Source organism: Gorilla gorilla, chromosome 6 (genome assembly GCF_029281585.2).
Source record: "Gorilla gorilla gorilla isolate KB3781 chromosome 6, NHGRI_mGorGor1-v2.1_pri, whole genome shotgun sequence".
In the NCBI taxonomy this organism is placed as follows: domain Eukaryota; kingdom Metazoa; phylum Chordata; class Mammalia; order Primates; family Hominidae; genus Gorilla; species Gorilla gorilla.
Genome location: NC_073230.2, coordinates 89,514,622 through 89,527,782, shown reverse-complemented (window position 1 = coordinate 89,527,782; position 13,161 = coordinate 89,514,622). Strand labels below are relative to the sequence as shown.

Sequence of the window (13,161 nt, the reverse complement as noted above, 5' to 3'; positions counted from 1 at the left end):
TACATGGGTGGAACCACACATCCAACACTTGCTAACTGGAGATGTGCCCTAACCAGGTACTGTTTTAGGTGTCCAAGAGTGGACAAGACAATGCTGGGCACATTTGGTGTTCACATGTAGTCCCAGCTACTCAGGAGGCTGAAGAGAGAGGATTGCTTGAGGCCAGGCTTGAGTTCGTGACCAGCCTGGGCATCATAGCGAGACCCCATCTCCACAAAAAATAAAATTAGCCAGGCATGGTGGTGCTTGTGCCTGTAGTTCCAGCTACTCAGGAGGCTGAGGTGGAAGGATCGCTTGAGCCCAGGAATTGGAGATTGCAGTGAGCTGTGACTACACCACTGCACTCCAACCTGGGTGACAGAGACCCTGTCTCAAAAACAAAACAGAGTGGACAAAACAGACAAACATCCCCATGCAGACAGCAACAAAAATAAAACTGTATTATTAAAACTGGTGATAAGTCCTATGGAGAAATAAGAGGACAGGCCGGGCGCAGTAGCTCACGCCTATAATCCCAGCACTTTGGGAGGCCGAGGTGGGCAAATCACTTGAGGTCAGGAGTTTGAGACCAGCCTGAGCAACCTGGCAAAACCCCATCTCTACTAAAAATACAAAAATTAGCCAGGTGTGGTGGCAGGCACCTGTAATCACAGGTACTTGGGAAGGTGAGGCAGGAGAATCACTTGAACCCGGGAGGCGGAGAATGCAGTGAGCCGAGATCATGCCATTGAACTCCAGCCTAGGGGACAGAGCAAGACTCTGTCTCAAAAAAAAAAAAAAAAAAAAAAAGAGAGAGAGAAATAAGAGGACAGAAGAGAGCGGAGGATCAGCCTAGCCAGGATTAGAATATGATTGGCAGAGGTCACTGGGAAGGCCTCCTGGAGAAGGCTGTGCTGGGAACACCAGGTGCTCTATCATCAGGAAAGGTTTGACTTCATGTTGACCTTATGTTAGATAACTTCCTGGGTCCTGGCCCTGCTGGGGCTCCACCACACCATAAACTTCCCAAGACCAGGTTTGTTCCTCACTCTTCTTCTGTGGCCTCCCTGCCTGCCCAGTTTCCTGCTGAACCCAGTCGATAAAGGTCACAGCGCCCTCACGCCTGGCCACCCCCAAGGTGATACCACGGCCCAGTGTATGGGCTGACGCTGGGTCCCTGTGCCCCCCAGGACCTGCAGGTCCAGATGGACGAGGATGCCAGGCAGCATGAGGAGCTGCAGGAGCAGTACAACCTGCAGGAGCGGCGCTTGAGCCTGCTGCAGACGGAGCTGGAGGAGGTGCGCTCAGCCCTGGAGGGCAGTGAGCGTTCACGCAAGCTGTTGGAGCAGGAAGTGGTGGAGATCACCGAACGGCACAACGAGATCAACATCCAGGTAGGACAGGGCTCCCGGGTCAGTGCCACTCGCACCCACACTCCGGGGGTTAGGGGGTGCTGGGGTGAGGCCAGGATGGTGCCCAAACCACGTGAGCCCCCCTCAAAACTCAGAAGCAGGCAGTGCACCCCACTCAGCAAATCCTCAAAACTCATCTGCAGAGCTTTTTGTAAAATTGTGACTTAAAAGTCCAGGATATAAAATATATCCCAGCCTGGGCCAGGCGCTGTGGCTCATGCCTATAATCCCAGCACTTTGGAAGGCTGAGGTGGGCAGATCACCTGAGGTCAGCAGTTCGAGACCAGCTTGGCCAACATGATGAAACCCCGTCTCTACTAAAAATACAAAAATTGGCCAGGTGTGGTGGCACACACCTGTAATCCCAAGTACTCAGGAGGCTGAAGCAGGAGAATTGCTTGAACCCAGGAGGCGGAAGTTGCAGTGAGCCAAGATCATGCCACTGCACTCCAGCCTGGGTGACAGAGTGACCATCTCAAAAAAAAAAAAAAAAAAAAAAAAAAAAATATATATATATATATATATATATATACACACACACATACACATCCCAACCTGGCCAACATGGTGAAACCCCATCTCTACTAAAAATACAATAATTAGCCATGTGTGGTGATGCATACCATAATCCCAGCTGCTACTTGGGAGGCTGAGGCACAAGAATCACTTGAACCCCGGAGGTCGAGGATGCAGTGACCCAAGATCATGCCACTGCATTCCACCCTGGGCGACAGAGCGAGACTCTGACTCAAAAATAAAAATAAATAAAATAAAATGTATAATCCTGGCCAGGCACAGTGGCTCACGTCTGTAATCCCAGCACTATGGGAGGCAGAGGTGGGAGGACTGCTTGAGGCCAAGAGTTCAAGACCAACCTAGGCAACATAGCCAGACTCTGTCTCTAAAAACATATGAAAAATTAGTTGGGTGTGGTGGTGTGCATCTGTAGTCCCAGGTACTTGGAAGGCTGAGGTGGGAGGATCGCTTGAGCCTAAGAGATTGAGGCCGCAGTGAGCTGTGATTGCACGACTGCACAATCCAGCCTGAGTAACAGAGCAAGATCCTGCCTAAAAAAAAAAAAAAAAAAAGAATGCAGGAGAGGGACCCATACCCCACGCAGAGGGCCCAGGGCCATTTCCTGTTGGGGTCTGGCAAGCATGTCTGGCAGAGGTCATGTTCTTTCCTGGACACAGGAAGGCCCATGCAGACCCCTGGCTCATAGTGATATCTCCATTTCTTCCTCCAGAACCAGAGCCTCCTCGTGGTCAAACGCAAGCTGGAGTCAGATGTCCAGCGCATCTCCAACGAGCACGAGGAGCTCATCAGTGAGTTCCGCTCGACCGAAGAGAGGGCCAAGAAGGCCATGATGGACGTAAGTGCGTGTGCCCCTTGCTGCTGGCAGGCAGGGCCTGGGCGCCTGCTGAGGACCAGGCTGCCTGGGCAGGAAGGCCACCTCCTCCCATCGTGGGCCACTGTGGACCCGAGCATGGTTCCCTGCCAGGGAGAATGTGGCCCTGCTCTGGAGGAGCCCAAGGCTTTTCTAAAAAGCCACACACGTGAAAGTAAGAAACAATTACAAGCTCTAGGTGATTATGTGAAAGATTATACCACAAGGCCCGGGGTCTTGCATCAAAGAAGCCATCAGAGTGGGTTCATCTGGGCAGGCTTTTTGGCAATGGGATGCATTAAAACAGCCTTGGGCCAGGCATGGTGGCTCACGCTTGTAATCCCAGCACTTTGGGAGGCCAAGGCAGCAGGACTGCTTGAGGCCATAAGTTCAAGACCAGCCTGGGCAACACAGCAAGACCCTGTCTCTACTAAAAATGTTAAAAATTAGCCGGGCGTCATGGCATGTGCCTGTAGTCCCAGCTACTCAGAAGGCTGAGACAGGAGGATCACCTGAACCCAGGAGTTTGAGGTTGCAGTGAGTCATGATCCCGCCACTGCACTGCAGCCTGGGCAACAGAACAAGACCCTATCTCAGAACATGAAATAATAACAATAACAATAAAATCAAACAGCCTTGAGGGAAGGGCTAGTAAAAGGAAGATGGATGAGCCCAGGGACGCAGAGGAGGACATTGGTGGATGAGCCTGGGGACGCAGTGGAGGATGTTGGCAGGATATGCCCCCAAGTGCTCTCAGCCCAGTATCCCTTCGGGTGTTCACACCAGCCTCAAGTGGTGGGTTCTGTTTACTCCCCACTTGGAAGATGAAGGAATACCGATTTTCATCATCAGGCTCCTCTCACTTGATCGAAATCTCAGGAGTTCAGGAACATTGCTGGTCTTACTTGTTGCTACCTCCCAAGAGCACAGGCCCATGTCCGGCCCACCGTAGACCCTCATGAACATTTGTAGAATGAATGTAAGGAGAAAGGGACTGAGAGGGGATAAGCAACATGCTGAAGGTCACTCAGGGCCAGACACAGTCCTGGGTCTTCCAACTCCAGAGGCTGTGCTTTTCTCACCCTCCATGCTGTGCCCCTCATGGAGATAGCAGTCAGTAGGGTTTCGCTTGAGTGTGCCCAGCTGCTGGGAGTCTGTGGGGATGGGAGGCATGAGCTTGGCTCCCCCTCTCCTCTTGGGGGCAAAGGGGAGCATAGAGCACCCCTTCCACCAAACCCCAGCAGCATGTCAGCGGGGATCCCCTTGTCAACCAGTTGGTTTCCTAGAGACCGGGAGACAAGGCCTCACATCTCTCAAAGGAGCTATGAGCCTGGGTAGCACCCAGCTCCAACCCCTGCTCTTCTTTTCCCCACCTGCAGGCTGCCCGCATGGCAGAAGAACTCCGGCAAGAGCAGGACCACTGCATGCACCTGGAGAAGATCAAGAAGAACTACGAGGTCACCATCAAAGACCTGCAAGGCAAGATGGAGGAGGCCGAGCAGCTGGCTCTGAAAGGCGGCAAGCGAACGATCATGAAGCTGGAGGCCAGGGTAAGGGCGATGCAGGGCTCAGCCAAGGGAGGAATGGGGATCTGGCGGGGCGGGGAGTACGTGTGTGAGATGCCTGTCTTTTGCCAAAAACATGTCCTGCATTTGATGAAGAATCAGGTTATGCAACTGTTAAGAAGAAGAAATTGAAAGGACCAGGTGCAGTGGCTCACGCCCGTAATCCTAATACTTTAGGAGGTCAAGGCGGGAGGATCGCTTGAGGCCAGGAGTTTGAGACCAGCCGGGGCAACATAGTGAGACCTCCATCTCTTAAAAAAAAAAAATGTTAAATTAGCTGGGTGTGGTGGCACATGCCTGTAGTCCCAGCTACTCAGGAGGCTGAGTTGGGAGGATTGCTTGAGCCCAGGAGGTTGAGGCTACAGTGAGCTATGATAGCACTACTGCACTTCAGCCTGGGTGACAGAGCCAGACCCTGTCTCAGAAAAAAAGAGAAAAGAAGGAAAGAAAGAAAGAAGGAAGGGAGGGAAAGAAAGAGAAAAGGAAATTGAGGGAAGAGCTCTAATTTCTCTCAAGTTCTCCTCTCCTCTTTCCCTCCCTGTCACCTTCCTCCCCAGAATGTCCTTAGCCTCAAGCAGAGCAGTCCCCAATATTCTCCTTGCCTTTTTTTACTAACTGAAAGAAAACAAGCCTTAGTCTTTACCCCATGAAATGCCAGAGCTGGAAGGGCCCAGAAGATTCCATCATTTTGTCTGACTCCCTAACACCCCCATTTCCCAGATGAGGGAATTTGAGGCTCAAGAGAAAGTGTCTGACAACCACAGCATGGCCTGTAAAAGCCAGAGCCCACCCAACTCTCCTGTCCAGGGTCCATCCCCTCACCTCTGGGCAGGCGGTGGACACTGCAGCCACAACGCCCCTGTCTGAGGCCACTGAGCTCTGAAGCTCAAAACCACATGTTCCAGGAGGCTGACGCAGGAGGATCACTTGAGCGCAGGAGGTCAAGGCTGCAGTAAGCCATGATCACGCCACTGCCCTCCAGCCTGGGCAACAGAGCGGGACCCTGTCAGAAAAACAAAAAACAAAACACACACGTTCGCTCAGCCGCATTCCTCTCTTCCTCCCACAGATCAAGGAACTAGAGACAGAGCTGGATGGGGAACAGAAACAGCACGCAGAGACAGTCAAGACGCTGCGTAAGAATGAGCGTCGCCTCAAAGAGCTGGTCTTCCAGACAGAGGAGGACCACAAGACCAATCAGCGCATGCAGGAGCTGGTGGAGAAGCTACAGAACAAGCTGAAGGTCTACAAGAGGCAGATTGAGGAGGCGGTGGGTGTCCATGCGCCTCCCCACTCCTCCTTCCCTGACGCTTGTTTCTTAGTGCGGGTCGCCAGCCTTGCTGGGAATTAACCACAGGGAAAGAAGCAAGCATTGGCCCTAAGATGACTCTGCGAGGCTCATGTCCATGGTGTCTCCTCCTTGGAATCCAGTGGGAGGGAGGACCAGACACTACACACCAGAGATAAGAAGTTGTAAAGAGGCCAGGCATGGTGGCTCATGCCTGTAATCCCAGCACTTTGGGAGGTCGAGGTGGGTGGATCACCTGAGGTCAGGAGTTTGAGACCAGCCTGGCCAACATGGTGAAACCCATCTCTACTGAAAATACAAAAATTAGCCAGGCGTGGTGGCGGGCACCTTAATCCCAGCTACTTGGGAGGCTAAGGCAGGAGAATTGCTGGAACCTAGGAGGTGGAGGTTGCAGCGAGCCGAGATCAGACCACTACACTCCAGCCTGGGCGACAGAGCGAGACTGTCTCTCAAAAAAAAAAATTTTTTTAAATGCACACTTAACCAGAACCAGCCACGTTTATGCCCCGTTTCCCACCGTGCCTTTGTCACAGGAGGACCAGGCCAACCAGACCTTGGCTCGATACAGGAAGACGGTGCATGAGCTGGATGACGCTGAGGAGCGGGCTGGCATGGCAGAGACTGCCCTAAACAAGCTGCGCACCAGACACCGCGTGGCCGGCAAGGGCATCACCTCTGTGGAGATCATCCAGGTGTCCAAGACAGGCACCTCGAAAACCCTTTCTGAGGAGTGAGGCCCTCCGTGTCCTAGGCCACAACCGGTAGGTGTGGACTCCGCTCTGGACGGTCTTGCTCAGAGCGCTCCTTCCCTGCACTGGCTTTGCTGCTAGTATTGGTACTAGGTGACCCAGCCATACTCCCCCTGCTCCCCAGCTCCAGTCTTTGTCACACCCAGTCTCATGCAACAGGAACCCCAAAGCTCTTTCCCTCCTTCTTCAGCTGCAAAACTCCTCTAGAGTGTCACAGCCCTCGGGTGGGGTGCTGTTCACCTGTATCACAGGTGCTGGCCGACCTGATGTTCCCCCATCTGCACAGAAGGGCAATTCCCAAGTGTGATGCCACTTGACACTAGCCTTGGAACCTAGGTGCTTAGTACACAGTCACAGGGACGTCCACAAGCTTATGGCAATGTGTGCTATCTTTCGTGTCCCCCACAATATCATTTTTCACTGGAGATTTCATCAATCCTGGTTGAATTCAGGTCTCTAACACTAAGAAAATGATAATTATCATCACAGCTACCATTTCTTGAACACTGAGTGCAGGTGGGATTTTAAGGAAACAATTTAAAGTAGTCTTTATTCCCCTTAATTCAGAACTAATCAAGGACAAAAAATATTGGAGATAAATATGTACAAGTTAAAATAGGCTGGGCACAGTGGCTCGTGCCTGTAAATCCTAGTACTTTCAGAGGCCAAGGGGGAAAATGGTTTAAGCCCGGGAGTTCAAGACCAGCCTGGGCAACACAGTGAAACCCTGTCTCTACAAAAATAAAAAACATTGTCCAGGCATGGTGGTGCACACCTGAAGTCCCAGTTACTCAGGAGGCTGAGATAGGAGGATCCCTTGAGCCCAGGAGTCTGAGGTTACAATGATCTAGCATTCCAGCCTGGGCAACACAGTGAGGCCCCATCTCAAAGAAAAAAAAGTCAAAATACTAGTTTTATTTATTTATTTGAGAGTCTCACTCTGTCACCAGGCTGGAGTGCAGTGGTGGGATTTCGGCTCACTGCAACCTCCGCCTCCCAGGTTCAAGCAGTTCTCCCGAGTAGCTAGGACTACAGGTGCGCACCACCATGCCCAGCTAATTTTTGTATTTTTAGTAGAGACGGGGTTTCACCATGTTGGCCAGGATGGTCTCAATCTCTTGACCTTGTGATCCACCTGCCTCAGCCTCCCAAAGTGCTGGGATTGCAGGCATGAGCCACCATGCCTGACCCAAATGCCAGTTTTAATATGCCATAATTCTAGATTGAGGATGTGGCTTTAATGTGTGTCCACCATAGGCATCCTCATACTTTGCCTCAAAATTAAAGATACCTGAAACCCCAACTCTACTAAAAATACAAAATTAGCCAGGCGTGATGGCACACGCCTGTAATCCCAGCTGCTCGGGAGGCTGAGGCACTAGAATTGCTTGAACCCAGGAGGCACAGGTTGCAGTGAGCCAAGATCGCGCCACTGCACTCCAGCCTGGGTGACAGAGCAAGGCTCTGTCTAACAAAAAAAAAAAACCTGCAGAACTGAACAAATGCAGGCTTGATCCCCGGGGAGTAGCCACTATTCCTAGGAGAGGAACAATCAGAACCCATCATCCCTGGGAGTAGATCTAAAAGGACAGATTAGATGGGGCTCAGCTCTGCCTTCCCGGTTCCTTATTCCAAAAACAAGATCAATCACTCCTTTTCCCATGGACAGAAGCAAAAGGAAAATGAGGGGTAAGGCACAGAATGTGATTCTGGAGGAGTGGATCCCAAAACATGGTCCCGGGACGAGCAGCATCAGTGTCACTTAGGACATTCTTAGAAATGCCTATTCTTAGGCCTGGCTCCAGACCTACTGCATCAGCAGCTCCGGGGGTGGGCCCAGCATCTGTGATTTAGCAAGCCCTCCAGGTGACTCAGATGTGTGACTGAGTTTGAGAACCACCCAGATACATGGAGCCAGGGTGTGGAGGTTTCTCCTTTAACAAGAGCCAAGTGCTAAGAAAGAAAAGGCAACTGAAAGGGCTGGGCGCAGTGTCTCACGCCTCTAATCCCAACACTTTGGGAGGCCAAGGTGGGAGGATCACTTGAGGCCAGAAGTTCGAGACCAGCCTGGGCAACATAGCAAGACCCTATCTCTACAAAAAAATGTAAAAAATGAGCATGGTGGTGGCTAAGTGCATGGAAAATGCTTTTCACTCTCTTTTCTACCCTACAAGGTAGGTATAAATATCCCCATTTGTCAGGTGAGGAAAATGAGCTTGGAGAAGTTTGGTGACTTGCTCATGGTCACACACACCCTGTGCTATGAAAAGGCAAGTTATCTTTTATTTGAAGTTACTGTGGAGATTGATATGGTTGCCCTCCGTGTGGGATTAATCAGGGCAGCAAAAAATCAAAGACTGGTTCGCTTTGGGAGGTGGGGTGGGGCTGAACCCTAAGCATCAACCTCCATGGCTTCTGGGAATTATATCTGGCCTCACTGAATCAACATCTTGTTGAATCAGCCCCTAGTGAGGAGGGTAAGGTTCCCTGCTCAGTTACGATTCGCTATCTTTCAGTAATGGCGGTCAGTTTGGGTTTTGGCCAAAAGCGATAACCCCATTGAACTTTGATGTGAAGCTGAGCTTTATCTGACCGTTTGCTTAGTGAAGAGATAAAATATGGGGCACAGAATCTTTTTCTGAATTCTCTAACCCTGAAATAATGGTTAGGTCAGGAAGTTAAGGAAATCAGAAGCTTGTCTCTGCATTAATGTGTAACCATCTCCTTTCAGGGCAAAAACCTGAAAGGGATCCCTCCTAGTGAGCTCTGACCTAGGTGGGAACTACTCATGAGGCTTCCTGCACACCCAGACTCAGAAGGCAGTTCAGCTCCTTCCACTAGGAGTCTTAGGCTCCAGGATTAGACATCCTTTAAAGCAGGTCCCCTGCCCTGGTTTGGCTGGACCTGGTACAATTGCTCTGTCACAGCAAGGATCTACTTCCATGCCATCAGGCTGCCATCCTGCCACCAGCACCCAGAGGTGATGAGGCTGTGCCTCTGGGGTCTACTCTCCATGTCCTGATCCATCCATTTTGTTTTTATTTAATAAGCCAGGCATGATGGCAGGTCCTTGTAATCCCAGCTACTCAGGAGGTTGAGGCAGGAGAATTGCTTGAACCTGTGAGGCAGAGGTTGCAGTGAGCCGAGATTGTGCCACTGCACTCCAGCCTGGGCAACAAGAGTGAGAGTCCGTCTCCAGAAAAATAAAAAAATTAAAAAAAACTGAAAAAAAAATTAAAAACATAAAAATAAAATATTTTAACAGAAATTTAAGAGAATAAATAAAACCGATCCTTCACCAGGCAGAGGAGAGAAGGGAATTCCAGACAGAAGGCCCAACACACACAAAAGTGCAAAGGTGGGATGTGCACAAGGGCACAGGCTGGCTGGAGTAGATGGGCTCAGGATGAGGCCAGAGAGCTGCAGCACGGTGGGGGATGAAGCTAGCAGGGTAGGGTAGGCAGGGGTGAGGCTGTGAATGGCTCTACTGGGTGCAAGTATTCCATAAACTCCATAAGGAAACCTTACTAATTTTAAAAATCCATTTGTGGGATGAGACGTGAAGTAGCTTTTCTTTCTTTGGAAGATGGTCACATCACAATAGCAAAACCCCTTGTGACACATCACAGGCAGGCTCTCAGGGAGAGCTCTGTATCCCAGGGCACTGCACTCTGAGCCCACTCAATGACTTGTATGGGCACATTATGCCCAAAGGTGTCTCTAAACCCTCAAAACCTCATGCAGAACAAGCTAGGTATAACTCAACAGTATCCATTACTAGGAAGGAAGCCTTTGCAGAAGCTTCCTAGGCATCCCAGGGAGCTGTCTTTCCAGCAAGACAGGAGCAAAGATGTCAGAGCTCCCAGCTCTGACCCACATGGACTTGCTCACCTTGCTCACCATCTCTCTTTCTCTCTCTTTCCAGGGTAATACAGATCTCAACTGCAGTCCATTGAGAGGGAGAAAATATGAAAATGGAAAACTGGGTCTGTCCTGAGAATGTTTACTATGCAAAAGAAAGTGCAAGCCAGGAAGAGACAGGTGGTGAAGAATAAAGAGTGCTATGGTGGAAAATGAGCTTGGGAATGTAAAACCCGCCATTAGAGGAATGAAAATGAGTGGGGCTTCTCTGGAAGGGCAGTAAGCATTTGGATGACAGTAATGATGGATCTGTTTCAGTTGAGTTCCTACCTGTTCATGTCAAGGACGGAATATGTAATGTCTGTGACCCGGCTGTTCTCTACAAAGAATTCCTCATGTTGACAATGTTAATGTCCCAATATAGCTTAAATAAAAGAAACATTAAAAAAATAGACCAACTGGAGCTTCTTTGCTTTCTTAGAGTCTTGCTCTGCGGCTCGGGCTGGAGTGCAGTGGCACAATCATGGCTCACTGCAGCCTTGAACTCCTGGGTACAGGCAATCTTCCTGCCTCTGCCTCCAGTACAGTATAGTAGCAGTACCGACGTGCCGCTATGCCAGGCTTTTATTTTTCTAGAGATGGGTTCTCACTATGTTGCCCTGACAGGTCTTGAATTCTTAGGCTCAAGCAATCCTCCCACCTCAGCATCCCAAAGTGTTGGGATTACAGGCATGAGCCACTACACTAGACTTAGAGCTTGTTTTTAAATGGAGAAATTTTCTTTTCCTAAGACTTATCCAAAGGCAATTTTTACCACTGCCATATAAAAAAGTTTTGTTGCATCCCTATATACTAATTCACAGGCTTGCTTCTACTGGAAACCATGAAAACAATACAGTCTTGGTGAAGTTCTTTCCAAATTTTGAAAGTCTGTATCAGAGAAATGAAAACAAACTAGGTTTCTTAAAGCCAAGAAAGTTACGGAATCTCCGGAGCAGGTCAAGTCCATCCAATCTAATGCTCCACATGGCCCCTGCACGTTCCACCTCATCTCCCAGGATGTCCAGACACCAGTGGGTCAGCTCCGTGAGGGCAGGCAGTTAGCTGTTTTGTTCACTACTATATCCTCAGCAACTAGAGACTACCAGGGCTGAAGTGTGCACATAGTAAACACATATAGAGTAAATGAAAGAATGAGCTGCCTCCCAGGGTAGTGTCCTTCCTGACATTGCCAGAAAGTTCTTCCTTCAATCCAGATGAGACCTGCCCCCCGGTGGCATCTGCATGCTGACCTGCTATTTCTTTCTTTTTTAAATTTTTTTGAGACAGTCTCACTCTGTCACCCAGGCTGGAATGCAATGGCGCGATCTCGGCTCACTGCAACCTCCGCCTCCCGGGTTCAAGCAGTTCTCCTGCCTCAGCCCCCCAAGTAGCTGGGATTACAGACATGCACCACCATGCCTGGCTAATTTTTGTATTTTTAGTAGAAACGGGGTTTCACCATGTTGGCCAGGCTGGACTCAAACTCCTGACCTCAGGTGATCCCCCCACCTCAGCCACCCAAAGTGCTGGGATTACAGGCATGAGCCACTGGCCCCGGCCGCTGACCTGGTGTTTCTATCCAAAGCCCTACAGAACAACCTTCATGGAAGTCAGTTCTCAAGATAGGTCCCTACAATTTTTCTCTTCTCTAGGCTGAACATTCCTGAGTCTGTCAACCCTCCCTCCTGTGGCAGGGTTTCCGTTGTGATCTTCTAATACTCCTCGACCCTTTCCTTTCCTTGCCCTCCTAGTCTTTGGAGAGCTGTGGTGGGGGCAGCGCCATGAGGGAGGGCTCCCTGCCAGTTCCCAGCCCTCAGAACACACTGGCTCTCTGGGAATGGCGTGTCTTCCAGCATTCTGACCTCTCTCCAATCTGTTGGCAGGCAGAAATCACTGTCTGGGGTGGTGGAGAGAGGAACCCTACTTCTTTGGTGGGTCCCTCTCCACCTTCACACAAGGGCACATCACCCCTGTGATAGTTCTGAACTTGGCACTCTCGGCTGGGCAAGGTGGTTCATTCCTGTGATTCCAGAACTTTGGGGGGCCGAGGCAGGAGGATCACTTGAGGCCAGGAATTCAAGACCAACCTGGGCAACATATTGAGACCCTGTCTCTACAAAAAATGTAAAAATTAGCCAACCATGGTGGTGCACGCCTGTAGTCCCGGTTACTTGGGAGCCTGAAGGAGGATCACTTGAGCCCAGGAGGTCAAGGCTGCAGTGAGCTCTGATTGCATCATTGCACTCCAGCCTAGGTGACAAAGCGAGACCCTATCTCAAAAAAATAAACAACTGGGCGTTCTCTAGTCGGAGCCCTGGAGGGAACTTTGGTTCCTTCTATGCAATTGGACCAAATGTGATAACACTGCCCTCTGGTGGCAGGGCCTCTAACTGCTGCGTGTGGATTTCCCGGGAGACACCAAATCACAGAATCTTAGAATTGTGTATTACAAAATTCTAGGGCTGGAAGGGGCATTTAAAGGGCATCTAGACCAATTCTGAAGCAGCTGGGGATTCCCCCCCATAATATCCCTGAAAAAAATGATAATCCAACTTCTACGTGAACCTTCCCAGTGAAAAAAGGCAGCCCATTCCAGTTTTTAGTTTTGTTTTGAGACAAAACAAAACCAAAACCAGGGTCTTACTCTGTTGCCCAGACTGGAGTGCAGTGGTGTGATAGCTCACTGCAGCCTCAATCTCCCAGGTTCAAGGGACCCTCCCATCTCAGCCTCCTAAGTAACTTGGACTACAGGTGCACACCACCACACCCAGCTGATTTTTTTTGTTTTTTGTAGAGATGGGGTCTCACTATGTTGCCCAGACTAGCTTTGAACTCCTGGGCTCAAGTGATTCTCCCA

General features: G+C 50.2%; 1 protein-coding gene and 1 long non-coding RNA gene across 4 annotated transcripts in view; one reads left to right on the top strand and one right to left on the bottom strand.

Annotated features, from left to right (window-relative positions):
• The window catches only part of MYH16 (myosin heavy chain 16), a 72,382-nt gene extending 61,662 nt beyond the window's left edge, over window positions 1-10,720 (top strand). The window contains exons 38-43 of the mRNA XM_055393164.2: window positions 1,170-1,373; window positions 2,638-2,763; window positions 4,158-4,328; window positions 5,413-5,613; window positions 6,186-6,413; window positions 10,327-10,720. Of these exons, the coding sequence (XP_055249139.2) occupies window positions 1,170-1,373; window positions 2,638-2,763; window positions 4,158-4,328; window positions 5,413-5,613; window positions 6,186-6,386 (903 nt within the window). The 3' untranslated portion in view covers window positions 6,387-6,413; window positions 10,327-10,720. The remainder of the gene's footprint in view (window positions 1-1,169; window positions 1,374-2,637; window positions 2,764-4,157; window positions 4,329-5,412; window positions 5,614-6,185; window positions 6,414-10,326) is intronic.
• The window catches only part of LOC129534772 (uncharacterized), a 73,778-nt gene that overhangs the window by 48,393 nt on the left and 12,224 nt on the right, over window positions 1-13,161 (bottom strand). For all 3 annotated transcript variants that reach the window (XR_010134706.1, XR_010134707.1, XR_008681475.2), the window contains exon 3: window positions 5,166-5,346. This is a non-coding gene — a long non-coding RNA (uncharacterized lncRNA). The remainder of the gene's footprint in view (window positions 1-5,165; window positions 5,347-13,161) is intronic.